We start from the raw sequence: 13995 nt of genomic DNA on the forward strand, positions 1-13995 counted from the left end.
GCACTGGAACAGGTTGCCTAAGGAGGTTGTGGATGCCCCATCCCTGGAGGCATTCAAGGCCAGGCTGGATGTGGCTCTGGGCAGCCTGGTCTGCTGGTTGGTGACCCTGCACATAGCAGGGGGTTGGAACTGGATGATCATTGTGGTCCTTTTCAACCTAGGCAGTTCTATGGTAATCTACTACTAGAATACCAAGAAGCAGCTATTAAAATGGTATTTGGTTTCCAAAGCAATCCCAGAAAATGCATCTGGGAAACCCAGCTTTCTTTGCTTATTGTGAAGAGAGATGGACTCTGTAAGCTCTTGAAGTTGAGAAGTCATGGTTTCTCTTGGATCTCTTTTCAGTACTAAGATGCAATGCTGACCTCTTGTGGAGATGAGGTTATTTTAAGGAGGGCAGCACTTCCTTTATTCTGTTTTGAAAGAACACTGCTTGTTTTTCCTTCTTGAGTGGTGTGCTTATATTTAATCAGGATCTCACTTCGTGCTTTTTCAGAATTTGGTACCTGGAGAGAGGACCAGCCTTCAGCAAAGCAACTTAGTCCTGAGCCCACAGGTCCCTACACACGATCCTCCAGTCAAACCAGCAGCTGGAAGTAAACAAACTGCTTCAGTAAACACTTCTCCCTCATTAAGTTGGCTGTCAAATATAACAAGTGGAAATGTGAATAAAGAAAACAAAGGTATGTATAGAACTGGTGAAAAGCAAACCTTTCTGTGGCTGTTTGTTAGAAAAACATGTCCAGGGCCCAGCAATATCTTTGAGAATGACACAGTCTGCCTACTGGAATGGAGTTCAGTGAGTGTATTGCAGATCATATGCATATTGCACATACGTGTATGCATATTCATATCTGTATATACATGTGAGTATCTCATGTGCTTTGGATTTTATCTTAAGGATGTTTGTTGTGGTTCAGATTACTCCTCGCTTTATTTCTTCTAATGTTTTTCTTCTTCGTTGCAGAGAAACTTCTTGTACCCATTTCCAAGAATGAAAACAAACCTCTTCAAACACTCCCTAGCTTAGCTAAGCCTGCTGCAGCCCTGCAGACATTCAACAGTGCAATACTAACACCTGTGAGCAACAATAACACGGGTTTCCTGCGGAATCTCCTGAATTCTTCTGGAGGAAAGGTATGTGACATCTCTATTTCACTGCCTTGAGTTGATACCAGCCTTAGACTGCTGTTCTGTGGCTGTAATCAACTGTGCTTTCAGCCAGCCTTGTTTGAATGAGGGGCTGGGAGGCAGGTGATGAAGCTGACAAATTTACTCAGCAAAATGTCTGGCAGGTGCATTGATTAGCATCCCCTCTAATAGTCTCTAAAAGAACCATCAAGGAACTTACAGAGGGATCTAAAACCTCCTTTTGTGGAGAGTGGGTGACTGGCTTATGCCTGGCCTGCACACTGATTCACATGTACCTGTAAGAGCAGATTACAGCCCAGGAACAACCCCAAAGAGATGGGGTAAAATATTGTCCTCGGGGTCCCTTGATGAAACTGCATTTCTGTTCTTTGATAGAAAGAAAGTCTTCCTTCATGCAGCATTCAGTGGCTTTCAGCAGTGTTGCTAAAATCAGGGTGGAATGCATGCTGCCATTTGCTATAGATGTTATCAGAAATGACACTGACATTTAATGACAGCAAATTTCTAGGCAGCAGCTGTTCTGCAGAACTCTGTTTCTCTGCATGATTGTGTGCTGATGTGAAAATTTTGGAAGTTGCAGATATTTAAGTTCATTAATATTAAATACATCATTGAATTGCAGAGGACACTGACAGAAAAACCCACCAACTTTTTTGTTCTTTCTCCTTTTTTTTTTTTTTAATAAACCAGACAGACAACGGACTCAAGAGTACACCCAAAATCCTTGATGACATTTTTGCTTCCCTGGTGCAAAATAGAACTGTTACAGATGTGCCTAAGAAGCCACAAGGACTGACTATAAAGCCTACAATAATGGGCTTTGACACACCTCATTACTGGTTATGTGATAACCGCTTACTGTGTCTTCAAGATCCCAACAATGAAAGTAATTGGAATGTCTTCAGAGAGTGCTGGAAGCAGGGACAGGTAATGAACACCTCCTCTTGCCATTTTCACATCATATGCTTTGATCTCTTACTTGAAAGGCAGGTGCAAACTTACTCCAACCATAAGCAATACTGATAATCTGTAATATGTAACACCTGAACACTGAAATCCTTAGATAAAAAGATATATATTATTTAAAATCAATTTCCAAACACAGTGCTGAGCTTATGGCTCTCTATTAAAAAAAAAATAGCTGCTTTGGAGCTCGAAATAAGGAATGATCAAATGCATGGTGTAATTCCTGTGTGGCAGAGTGTTCGTCCTTTAAAATGGGATGTTTGCAGAGTGCCCATGTTTAAATGTTTGGTATGTTTATGGGTGGTTAGAATTAGAATTTTTGATGTTTAATAGTTCTTTGGTCTTTTTCCTTACAGCCTGTAATGGTGTCAGGAGTGCATCACAAATTAAATGCAGACCTCTGGAGACCCGAGTCCTTCAGGAAAGAGTTTGGCCAACAGGAAGTAGACCTGGTTAACTGCAGGACCAATGAAATCATCACTGGCGCTACTGTAGGAGATTTCTGGGATGGGTTTGAAGATATTTCAAGTAAGCAGTGTGAATTTCTTTACAGTGGGTAAAATATTAAGCAATGATAATCTTACTTCAGCATGACGTTGCCATCCTTGAGCAGCACAAAGCAGAATAAAAGATGTTCCAGGCTTTGTCTCTGAGGACAGTGTCTGCCCTGTGTTCTCACCAGGTGTGCTCAAGGGATGGTGGAGTTAGTGGAAATGTTGTCAGCTGTGTTGAGGACCATCTCTGAGCAGCATGTTTGGCTGCTTTTTTCTTTTGGGAAAGCATTCTGAAAAAGTTGGGGATCTTCTTAGTGAATTGGTTCACCTGCCAGCTTTAACCCACGCAGGTAAAACAAAAGAACTGTGTGGAGTTGATATTCAGAAGGTAATTAGATTTTGCTGTTGAAACTTGTAGGTGTTCCTAAGGTTTGGGGAGGTGAGCATGAGGTTTGACATTGTTTCTAGAAGCAAAAACCAACTTTTTCCAGAATTAATGCTTGCCCTGGCAGCTGGAGGTTCTGCCTCATCTGTGTGATGTAAACTTTGGGGATTTGGTACTTGAGGCAAGAAGACTGGGAGCTGGAAGGCTTGTTCATGCTTTTCATTTGTATTACTTGAGCTTGGTTTTACCATTGGCTGGCCTAAAATGCAGAACAGTTGTCTGAGTTAAGCTGTGGGATGTGCTTAGGGAGGGGAGCCACTGAAGTTCACACTGTACTTCATCCAAAAACCTCTGTGCTGTCACAGCACGTTTCTCAGGGCAGTAATACCTGACTGTGGTGTCACGAGGACTGCGTGTCTTCAGCTCTATACGAACAGTTGCAGAGCGAGCATGGCTATAAAATAAGATCAGGATTTCATGATTATTTGCATTATGAGTGGTACAAGCTCTTATAAGCTGACATGTTAACATCTGACAACAGGTCGCCTGAGAACAGAAGAAGGAGAGCCAATGGTGTTGAAGCTTAAAGATTGGCCTCCAGGAGAAGATTTCAGAGATATGATGCCTTCTAGGTATGAATTTACCAAGAAACAGCTATGCTTCCAAAACAATAAAGTGTAGAAATACTGTTACATTTTGACAGCTGCTTCATCAAAAGCTGTTGATCGCGTGACCTAACACTGAACCGTGCTGTATTTCTTTAGGTTTGATGATTTGATGAAAAATATTCCACTACCAGAGTACACTAGGAGAGGTGGAAAGCTCAACCTTGCCTCTCGGCTTCCCAACTATTTTGTGCGACCAGATTTGGGCCCTAAGATGTACAATGCCTACGGTAAGGAACGTGTCAGACTGTAGCTCTTTCTGCCCATGTATTTGAATCACAGAATGGTTTGGGTTGAAAGGGTCATCTGAGCTCATCTAGTTCCAACCCCCTGCCTCTACCCCACCTCCCTCTAGATGAGGTTACTCACAGCGCCGTCCAGCCTTGCGTTCGAATCCAACCTTGCTCTGAAAACAAAAAAATAGATTCTTCCTATGATAAATTGTCACTCAAAAGACACTTCAAACTTGAAGCCTCATCATGGCCAGAAAGGAGATCCTGACCTGTAAATGCTGTAGCAGCTGCTGAGGGAGAAACTGTTGCTGAGAATTCTTTATTCAAAACTACTGCAGAAACCTTCTGGTAACAGTAACGTGGTTTTTGTGTATCATACAGGCGGGGTGTAGGTGCAGGCTGATGTTTGTTAGCTTGTAAATTTAACAGTTGGCAAAATACAAAGGTGATGCTGCAGAGTCCTAGGAAAAAAGGAAACTGCTGCCTGGAGGAATTTGCTGATGAAAGTAAAAGCTGTCCGGGCTTTTCAGATAGCTCTGCTTAGAGCAGCAGAAGGTTTCTCTTTATCTCACTAATGTAGTGGGTGCTTTTTTCAGGCTTAATAACACCAGAAGATAGAAAATATGGCACAACAAATCTCCACTTGGATGTGTCTGATGCAGCTAATGTTATGGTGTATGTGGGGATCCCCAAAGGTCAGGCTGATCAAGAAGAAGGTGAAGTTTTTTTTCTCTTTTTTTCTCTGGAGGAACTATTTCCCTCCAAAAAAGCTGTGGTCCAAATGTGGTTGGTGGAAAGGTCTGTAGCATAACTGCTTGTGTTTACTCTTAACAGAAGTACTGAAGACCATACAAGACGGAGATTCTGATGAGCTGACAATTAAGCGTTTTACTGAAAGTCGAGAAAAACCTGGAGCTCTGTGGCACATCTATGCTGCTAAGGATACAGAGAAGATCCGGGAGTTCCTTAAAAAGGTAGGCTGCTCCATCTTAAAAACTCTTTTACTATCTATGCAGACTTCTAAATACAAATCCTTGGACTTTTTTTTTTCCCCACCTTCTTCCTGTTCCAGTTTCAACAAAAACACAGTTTAAACTAAACCCTTAAAAATGTGCATGAGGTGGTCTTTGGAAATGTCAGTCATGTCATTTATGAAGTCTCCCTTCTTTCACGTTTCTACACTGAGTTTTTCTTTCCATAGCTTTCATGTTTAGATTGAGGGAAAAATGAAGGTTTTTCAAGTAGCATCCATGGGAAGGAAAGGGTCTGAGAAAGGAAAGAGGTGATGCTACACCAAAAAGGGCTCCTTTTGCTATTTACCACAGGTGGTCAAGAATTCCTGGTAGTCTCATTTCTGGAACTTCTTTTCACTAAAAGTAAAAAATGTTAATGTTTAAAAGAATAAATAGGATGATCTGAGCAACTGTTGGCCTTGTCAGCCTGAGTACTGTCTTAGACAACAGCTTGGAGAAGCTACAGCCACTTTGGTTAATATCTGTTTTTTGTTAATACTGTATCTTATAAAACTTGCTAGTGAATTTTATAAGCAGCAGTGATTTGATTCTTAGTCTCTTGTAGCATACTTCCCTGCAGGCCTCAGACTTTCAGCAGCTTCTCTCGGAATAGAACCAAGGCGTTCATCTCCTTCTAAACGATCTCTTAGGATTCAGACATCTGGTCCCCACATCCTCCTGCCTCTCAGTTTTCCCACATGAAGTCCTCATGCCTCCCTGACTAGTAACTTCTGGAACTCTTGTTAGCAGGCTCTGTTTTGGTCAGCAAGCACACTGAGTAGTGCAGGTCTCAGGGCAGGCACCTGCTGCATTTGGCACTCAGCATGTCTTGTCCAGTTACGTGCTAGAGTAATGTAAGAGAAATGATCTCATGGATGAGAAGTTCCTGTTGTGAACATGAGTCACTTGACCCCGTTTCTTCTTTCCTATGTACATTGGAATGATTTTAATTTACCATACCCACCTTTGCAGCATGTGAAGCAAGTGGAAATGAGAAGTGATGTAGCCTTGACAAACAAGAACTGAGTATAGAATCCAAATCTTGCATATAACTCCTGTATCTGATCACGTGGTGCAAGCTGCTCCGTGTGGAATGCATGCATGTGCAACACCATGTGCACATCTTGGTTATCCTGCAGGACTGGTGTGTTGTAACAAGTCTCTTTCCCTGCTTTTCAGGTTGCTGAAGAACAAGGTCAAGAAAATCCTGTAGATCACGATCCCATTCATGATCAAAGTTGGTACTTGGATCGATCTCTAAGAAAACGCCTTCACCAGGAGTATGGAGTTCAAGGCTGGGCTATTGTACAGTTTCTAGGAGATGTAGTTTTCATTCCAGCAGGAGCTCCGCACCAGGCAAGGACCAGTGGCGCTGTTTGCAGCCTGATCACTTGGGCAGACTTTGCATATGTGGCTAATGCTTGTTTGTTCTCTCCAGGTTCATAATTTGTACAGTTGTATTAAAGTTGCAGAAGACTTTGTATCCCCAGAGCACGTCAAGCATTGCTTCTGGCTCACTCAGGAATTTAGATATCTGTCACATACGCATACAAACCACGAAGATAAATTGCAGGTATGTTTCCAGTGCTCAAGGAGAGCCTTGTCCCTTTTCTCCCTTTAAAAAGCAAACAAAACCCTCACCAAATCCCTACAGATTTAGCCATCCATACAACCTTTCATGTTCAGATTGGGTTGCACCGGACCTTGGAAAAACTTTTTAATGTTACACATGTTGAGTGCTTTTGATGAGGCCTTCTGATATTGCACTGACGCATTACCTCCTGTTTGTGCTGTTCTTCCTCTGGTTGAATCTGAATAATCTGAGGCTGCTACATTTCAGCTAATGCCCCGTTAGCACTGCACCTCATTTGCACAGATCAGTGATGTAAGCGAGGCTCTCACAGAGAAGCATGTTTGTCTTAGGGGTGCAGAGAAGGTGGGAATCTGTGCAGCTGCATGTCAGGGCCTTCTGATCTGCCCTACCTGTGCTGTTAGTTGTAAAACTAAACGCCTTCTCTTTCCTTCCTAGGTGAAGAATGTCATATACCACGCTGTTAAAGATGCAGTTGGGATATTGAGAGCTAACGAATCCAGCCTTAGCAGATCATAAAGTAGAAAGCCTTAACACACACTATGAAAACAGAAGCGCTGGCAGCTGTTTTAACTACTCAGTCAGGACCTCTGTGGACTTTGAGATTATATGAATGTTACCTCATCTTCCTTTCAGCAGTACCAGAGGATTGTGGTACTATGTTCTGTGTATTCTTCCAATGTTTACATACCTGAGATGTATATGTAGTAATATGTATGGACTGTGGCATACTGTGAATGCTCAGTTGCAATAGAACTTTATATGGAGTTGCTCTCCAAACTGTACAAAATACCTCCTATAGAACTGTCGGGAATTATTCCAAACTACTCATTTGAAAACTATTATCTGAGACATTGTAAAGCTCCAATTTTTAAAACTTATTTCAGGGTGGGAGGAAATACGAAGTCACCCAACTAATAACCAATTTATGTTAACTAAGAATGCAGTTCTGTAACTTCACATTAACATAGAACTAGCATTTAAAAGTAGCTTTAAGCTATTGTATAGTAACATAGAGATGGAGATTAACCATCTTTAGGTAAATGTATTTAAATTTCTAAATGTTAAAAGAAACTTTTAATCAAATGTCTTCTGTTTGAAACTGATCTTTAATTTGAACTTGCGTTTGATTCTCTGGTTTTTAACACTGAATGGTCTACATAAAATTCTTCTATTTCAGATACTGTTCCTTGCCCAGCTTCTTCAGTTGACTCTTTAAAAAGCAATGAATTTGATGCAGTGCTTTGAAATGCAAAAGTAAATTGTGTATCATATTGTTCATAGACTTTTTTAAAGTATCTGAAAGCTCAGTGTATTTAATTCAATGATCTGTTTGTAGCCTTTTTTGGTTACCACAATGTGGCTTAGATTGATTGTTGCTTCTCAGCTGCTACTGTGGTCTGTATTGAATGAGTTCTGCAGCTTCCATCTTAAAAAGCACATTGCTCTAAAATTAGAGATGGAAAACATCACGAATTGTAAAAACAAGCAGAGGAGAAATGCATCTGTCATCTACCAAGATAAGCTAAATAAAATCAGCTTTTTCTATTCCTCAGCACCCCTTTCACCACTGAAACACAAAGGACAGCACTTGAGCTGAGCCAGGTACAGGGCAGTTTTGTGAGCCAGAAGTTGTTTTTAACTCAATGTTAAATCCTCGGGGAGAGGACACGAGGCAGCAGTGGGTCGGTCAGGTACTGTCGTGTAGCTCAGTGTGCACAGAGATGTTCCCATTCACTGAACTCCTGCTGCTACCTTGAGGTCTGCTGAACAACTGTCTGTGTTCAGTGAGAACTTCCCTCTGTCATGACTTGCTGAGGTCTCTAGCTGGCAGAAAACACCTAAGCTAGAGTAGCCGCTGCTCTGTCTGCCTCCTGCAGTGAGAAATAAAATGTTCACTTATCACTTTGTGTTTGAAGCAGTGAAGAACCCTTCAAGCCAAGGCTGTGTTTCAGATGAGTATTCGTTCTTGCAATAGCAAGTTTCAAGTAAATGTAATAAAGCAGCTTAATTGCCTTTCTTGGCTCTGGTTGGAAGATGTGTGGGGAGCTGGCGTACAGTATCCTAGCGCCCAGAGTGTGTAAGGGGTCACACTGCTTTTACACACAGATATGTGCACATACAGCTCAGGAGACCCATTTGTTGAAGACAGATTCTTGAATTTCCTTACCACTGCTGTTACATAATCTTGTCTTACCTCAGCTATCAACTGCTGCCAGTCACTGACTTTCCAGGTGTTCTTCCTTTCTGCTCCTTTCTGAGCTGTGAAGATGATAAGAATAAATTGCCCTGTCAGTCAGCTTGTTTGCTTTGCAGCAGAAAGAGAGCACTTGAGTTTCACTGCTCCAAAGCTGGGCCCCAACCAGAAGCATTAGGGCTGCTGTGGGCTGTGCCTCTGCCTCCAGCATGAAAGTGAACAGCACTTGGCTCCTCCTTGCTTCATCAGCTGGGACTGGAAGCTGTTGGGCAGCTCCCAGCTCTGTTTGCCTTCTCTGAACACAGTCACAGTCTTAACTTTCTTCAATAAGTCTGTCCTAAAATTAGAGACTGCTTACTTTACCTGTGAGGCTCCTGTGCTACTGACCTGTTGGAACAGAGGAAGCATGGTGGTGTGTGCTGCCTCTGCTGCATCAAGGCAAGAATTTTGCCTGAAGTTTTCCTTTGGGAGGAGGCATCCTGTGTTGGGGATTCAAACCCCAGCAAGGTGTCACTTAAACAGCAGCTAACTTCACGAATTGTGACACAGAAGAACCTGGTATGGTTATGGTGATGTTTTTAGACAGCTGCAGCTGACGTCACCTTTCAGTGTTAAGATACCACATACAGAATGGCGTTCTGAGCATTTGTCAGTACTCTTCTTTACAATGAAATTAATTAAAACTGAAGAGGGAGGGGCTTCTTCTCAAGCTCAGTGGGCTTTATTGAAATGTGACTTTTTATGAAATTTCAGAGCAAGGAGCTGAGGCGGCACAAATGGCAACTGCAGGTTGGAATAAAATTGTTCTTCTCTGTGAGCAGGTGCTTCTCCAGCCTGCTGTAAGAACTCTTACAGCAGAGCCACCTTCCTTGCAGAATCTTCAAGCTGCTCTAAGGGACGTGGGATCTACCCCCCCACCACAATAATGAGATAAATTCAAGCAGCCATCCTTGTTTATATCATTACTGCAATGTGTCTGTACCAGTGTCAGATGAAGATTAGGCTCAGTGCTGGCCTGTAACATTGCTGTATTCTGTTACTGGGTTTGGATGAGCAGAGTGGATAATAGATGCTGCTGCTCAGCAGTGTTGGGCCACAACTGTTCTCCTTGGGGGCTCTGTGGGTACCAGGTTTCATTTTATAGATCTTCAGTTAGTTACATTTTTCAGTATTTGGCCAGGATCTGTTCTGATCAACTGCACCCAGCCACAGGCAGAAGAGCTGCCACTATGCTTAGTGCAGCATGAGTGCCACAGCTTGCCTTTTACTTCTGCCACCTCCTTTCTCATCATTTTCATGCTGTTTATGCTTAGTTGTTCAAGCTGTTGCTTCTTCCTGTGCCTACCTCCTCTTCTGGCTCTGTCCAGGCATTCTTTTTATTTAACAGCTGCTCCAGCATGAAAGCTTTTCTTTAGCTTTGTAGACCCAAAAGGGAGCTGTTAAAGGTGAAACATCTGAAGAGGTGCAAATGAGCAGCTGTGTCCATGCATCACTTTAAGAGCAGCTTTAATAAAAATCTGGAGTCAGTCAGTCAGTAAAACAAAGACCTTACACCACGGAAGGTTTTTGGTAGCTGATTAAGCCAAAGTGCTGTTTAGCTTCAAGAAGCATCCTTCCCTAAGAATGTACTTCAAGACCTGATACCTAAAAATACATAGTGTTACACGACCTTTGCCCTTTCACCATCATCTCCCACCTGAGACAGGCTGAATGAAAAGAGGAAAATAATCTCTTGAGACTGCAGTCCCCAAGAAGAAGTGTATATTACAGTAGTTTCTTGGAGAATACAGGACTCAGGCAGAAAAAAATATATTACATAAAATATTTGCACATATTAAGTTTTGCATTTTGAAGACAGAACATCCCATAGCAGAAAAAAGGCAAACTGTACATTTCCTCCTTAGCTACGCAGGGTAGCCAATCGTGACTGCATTGCTTCAATGTCTTCCTCCTCGTCAACAGCAGCAGCTGCCCCCATGGGTTCTGGCTCTGGAAGAGCATCTGTGACTTTACTAGGTGCTTTACCCAAGGCTCCTGTGAACAACATAAAGAGAGCCCTTAGTGAGCATTAAGTTGTAATTTAATTATCAGCAGCTTTTAGGTACAGGTGTTTCAATAATTCTGCCAGCCACTGTTAAGTAACACCCAACAGCTGTCTGACTTTACAGGCCCTCATGGCTGGGGCAGTTGGACTCATTGGGCTCCTGGTGGCCCACAGAGACTCACCAGCTGTAATTTCAAACAGAATTTTGTCAATTTCCATCTCTGCTTCCTCCTCCATTTCATCCTCATCCTCCATGCTTTCAAAAGTGTCCTCTAGCATCTCCTCTATGATACCAGCCTAACAGGAACAAGAAGACAGCGGGTGATGCCTTTGGAAACTGTAGAGCAGTCATTTCCCAGTCTGAGTATCCCAGTCTGATGCCCATCCCATCCAGGACATCCAACCACTGCTTAAGCTTTTCTGAATAAGACTGGCTGCTTGTATGAGGGTTAGCCAACACACCCACCCACATTCTGAGCCTGTATCTGTACAACTGGCGCACAGGAAAAGCAGTAAGAAACGAGGATGAAAGATGCATGTTCTCACATTCACACCCTGCAGCTGTTACTCATTTCTGTTGTGCACTGAAACATCTACAGCATCTACAACCCAGGTTAATGCAAGTTTGCATCACAAAGGCATCTGTACTTCATGTGCTTCAGTCATAAAGCCTAAGCTATATAACAGGCTGTAAAATTTGTGTCTGACATAAGCTTCCCTTCTTTCCCATCTGCATTTAAAAATACTTCCCTACAGGGCTGCAAGCACCACATGGCCAAAGCGTTCTGGTGTATAATGGTAAAATTGTTCAGAAGTTGCACAGTGCTTCAGCTCACTGGACAGCCAGCCCCAGTTCACCCACGCCTGGTGTGTGTTACAGATCTTACCTTCATCATCTCTTTGGACAATTCTCTCATGGTCGCCTGGATTTCAGGGATTTTCACTAAACTCTGCATAGCTTTCATGACTTCTGTGCTCTTCTGCAACGAACCTGCTACTCTGAGGACAGCTGTGAAGGAGAGACATAGAATAACTTCAGTGATTCCCGTGTCACCAAAAGGAAGGAAATTATATCCTCCCTGTGCAGATAAAAACTTGCATTTAAGCAATTTAAAAGAAACGTACAGCCTACAATACAAACTCCAGACTGAATTCTACATTCTCTCATTGCTTGGTCAGCACATCAGAACATTCATAGTACAATGAAGATGCCAGTAGCAGGAACATGGAGGCTGCTCTGCTTTTTTCCTTTTAAAGGAAATCCCAATCTGCAGGAATGGGATCTCTGCTGAATGAGGTATGTGTGGAGTCACATCTGACTTTTGAAATGTTAAGTTTCAGTAGCTTACTAACCTGGAGTTTGGGCGCTTGCCTCCTTGTTGCCAGTTCACTGCAATGTCAGATCACATAGATGCAATCTACTCGTGGATCTCAGTCCTCATCAACCCCAGAGGGGAGGATTAGGACCGAGTGCTGCTGATGTTCGTTCAAAGCTGTGTGTTTATGGTGTGCTGGTACATGCCACTGATGGGAGTTAAGCGCCCATCCTGGCTGGATGTGGGAACTCAGAACTGCAGCAGCCATCAAAACCAGGTACAGGAGGAATTTCTCCAGGTCCTGAAACCCCCCCAGAATCAGCTCCCTTTAACAAGAGGAGCCTGCGTCCAAATTCCATCTCTCTCAACTCATCCTACAGATGACCTTCTGAAAATGGAAACTCAGCCCTTGTCTCTGGAGCTGGGGGGAGTCATTGCACCGGGGCTTAGAAGTTCTTACCAAGCTGGTTCTTCATCCCCATGAGAACAGAGTTCATGTGAGCTTTGGAGGCATAGAGTTTGCTTACAGCCTTCCTAGAGCGGATCAGTTCCTTGGCCAGGATCACACACACATCCTTCTGCCCCTTTTTGGCAGCATCCTTTATCGACCGTTTCACCTTTTCCTCTTCTCTCTGAATATCTGAAGTACAGAAGAAGATGCACAGCCAATAGTTACAGGTTGCTATGGATTTAATATATCAGTCATTTGCTAGAGTGTATTTTCAAAGAAAATAATCTGGGAAGGCAAACCAAAGAGAGCAAATAGCAGTGTAATAACACACAGCTCCTCTGTTTTTCAAGACATCTCCAAAAGTGTCATGAACATAAAAGCAAAATATCCATGATGAAAAGGAAAGTACTCCCATTTTTGTGTGCTCTTTGGGACACTTTGTACCCCCAGAGCATCTGCATGAGAAGTGCCAGACTGCACCAACGCCATTCGTTAAGTCAGTCTGTGCAAAGTTTTGGATAAGTAAAATTCATCCTACCAGATGGGACACGGGTACATTATATCTCAGCAAAACACTTCAGGTTACATAGAACATTTTACTTGTAGAACTTCAGAATGACATTTCTGTATCACAGACCAACTCAGCCCCAGAACCACATTATTCCTCCATTCCAGATGCAGTAACTAACCCTGGGTTATTCGATTTCAGCCCCTACCCCTGCCATGAGAAGAGAAGGTTCTGGGGAGACCTCATTGTGGCCCTCCAGTACTTGAAGGGAGCATATAAACAGGAGGGAGAACGGCTGTTTATGAGGGTGGATAGTGATAGGACAAGGGGGAATGGCTTTAAACTGAGACAGGGGAGGTTTACGTCAGATATTAGGAGGAAGTTTTTCACCCAGAGGGTGGTGAGGCACTGGAACAGGTTGCCCAAGGAGGCTGTGGATGCCCCATCCCTGGAGGCATTCAAGGCCAGGCTGGGTGTGGCTCTGGGCAGCCTGGTCTGCTGGTTGGTGACCCTGCACATAGCAGGGGGTTGGAACTGGATGATCACTGTTGTCCTTTTCAACCCAGGCCATTCTGTGATTCTATGACGAGGAAGACAGGGACACACAAAAGAAAAGCCAGAAGGACACACCTCTGATCTGTCTGTCAATGACTCTCATTTCCTTCCTTATCTTCAGGGACCATTCGTTCACCTCAAAATGAGAAAGTGCGAGAGTTAGCTGGACTCCAGCTGTAGGAAGGACGCTATCCTGCACGCTTCCCCACAACCACTCACACCAAACCGCAGCGCCCATCGCAGCCATCACCGCTGACCGCAGCCCCTCACACGGCGCTCAGTGCCTCGCACAGCGCCCCGGTTCCACACAGCAGCACCGCGGGACACAAGCGCTCAGGAAGCGGCCGCTGCCCGCGAGGCCGAGGAGCCGAGTCGCAGCCCTGGGGCTCGGCGTCGGATCCCCCGCTGCCACGGCAACGGCCCGC

At 43.6% G+C, this 13995-nt stretch overlaps 2 protein-coding genes across 2 annotated transcripts in view; one reads left to right on the forward strand and one right to left on the reverse strand.

Moving 5' to 3' along the window:
• The window catches only part of KDM3A (lysine demethylase 3A), a 28931-nt gene extending 20877 nt beyond the window's left edge, over positions 1-8054 (forward strand). Inside the window, exons 15-25 of the mRNA XM_010710603.3 lie at positions 497-683; positions 968-1137; positions 1843-2079; positions 2475-2646; positions 3539-3629; positions 3762-3892; positions 4492-4611; positions 4730-4869; positions 6088-6264; positions 6347-6481; positions 6938-8054. Of these exons, the coding sequence (XP_010708905.1) occupies positions 497-683; positions 968-1137; positions 1843-2079; positions 2475-2646; positions 3539-3629; positions 3762-3892; positions 4492-4611; positions 4730-4869; positions 6088-6264; positions 6347-6481; positions 6938-7018 (1641 nt within the window). The 3' untranslated portion in view covers positions 7019-8054. The remainder of the gene's footprint in view (positions 1-496; positions 684-967; positions 1138-1842; positions 2080-2474; positions 2647-3538; positions 3630-3761; positions 3893-4491; positions 4612-4729; positions 4870-6087; positions 6265-6346; positions 6482-6937) is intronic.
• Positions 8055-10520: 2466 nt separating this feature from the next.
• On the reverse strand, positions 10521-13706 carry CHMP3 (charged multivesicular body protein 3). The gene is made up of 5 exons (XM_031553237.1): positions 13646-13706; positions 12517-12696; positions 11628-11749; positions 10923-11037; positions 10521-10730 (listed from the first exon to the last, which is right to left on the reverse strand). The coding sequence occupies exons 1-5, from the start codon at positions 13671-13673 to the stop codon at positions 10597-10599; spliced, it is 579 nt and encodes a 192-aa protein (XP_031409097.1). The 5' UTR covers positions 13674-13706; the 3' UTR covers positions 10521-10596.
• Between the last annotated feature and the right edge of the window lie 289 nt (positions 13707-13995).

This window comes from Meleagris gallopavo, chromosome 4, assembly GCF_000146605.3.
Source record: "Meleagris gallopavo isolate NT-WF06-2002-E0010 breed Aviagen turkey brand Nicholas breeding stock chromosome 4, Turkey_5.1, whole genome shotgun sequence".
NCBI lineage: Eukaryota > Metazoa > Chordata > Aves > Galliformes > Phasianidae > Meleagris > Meleagris gallopavo.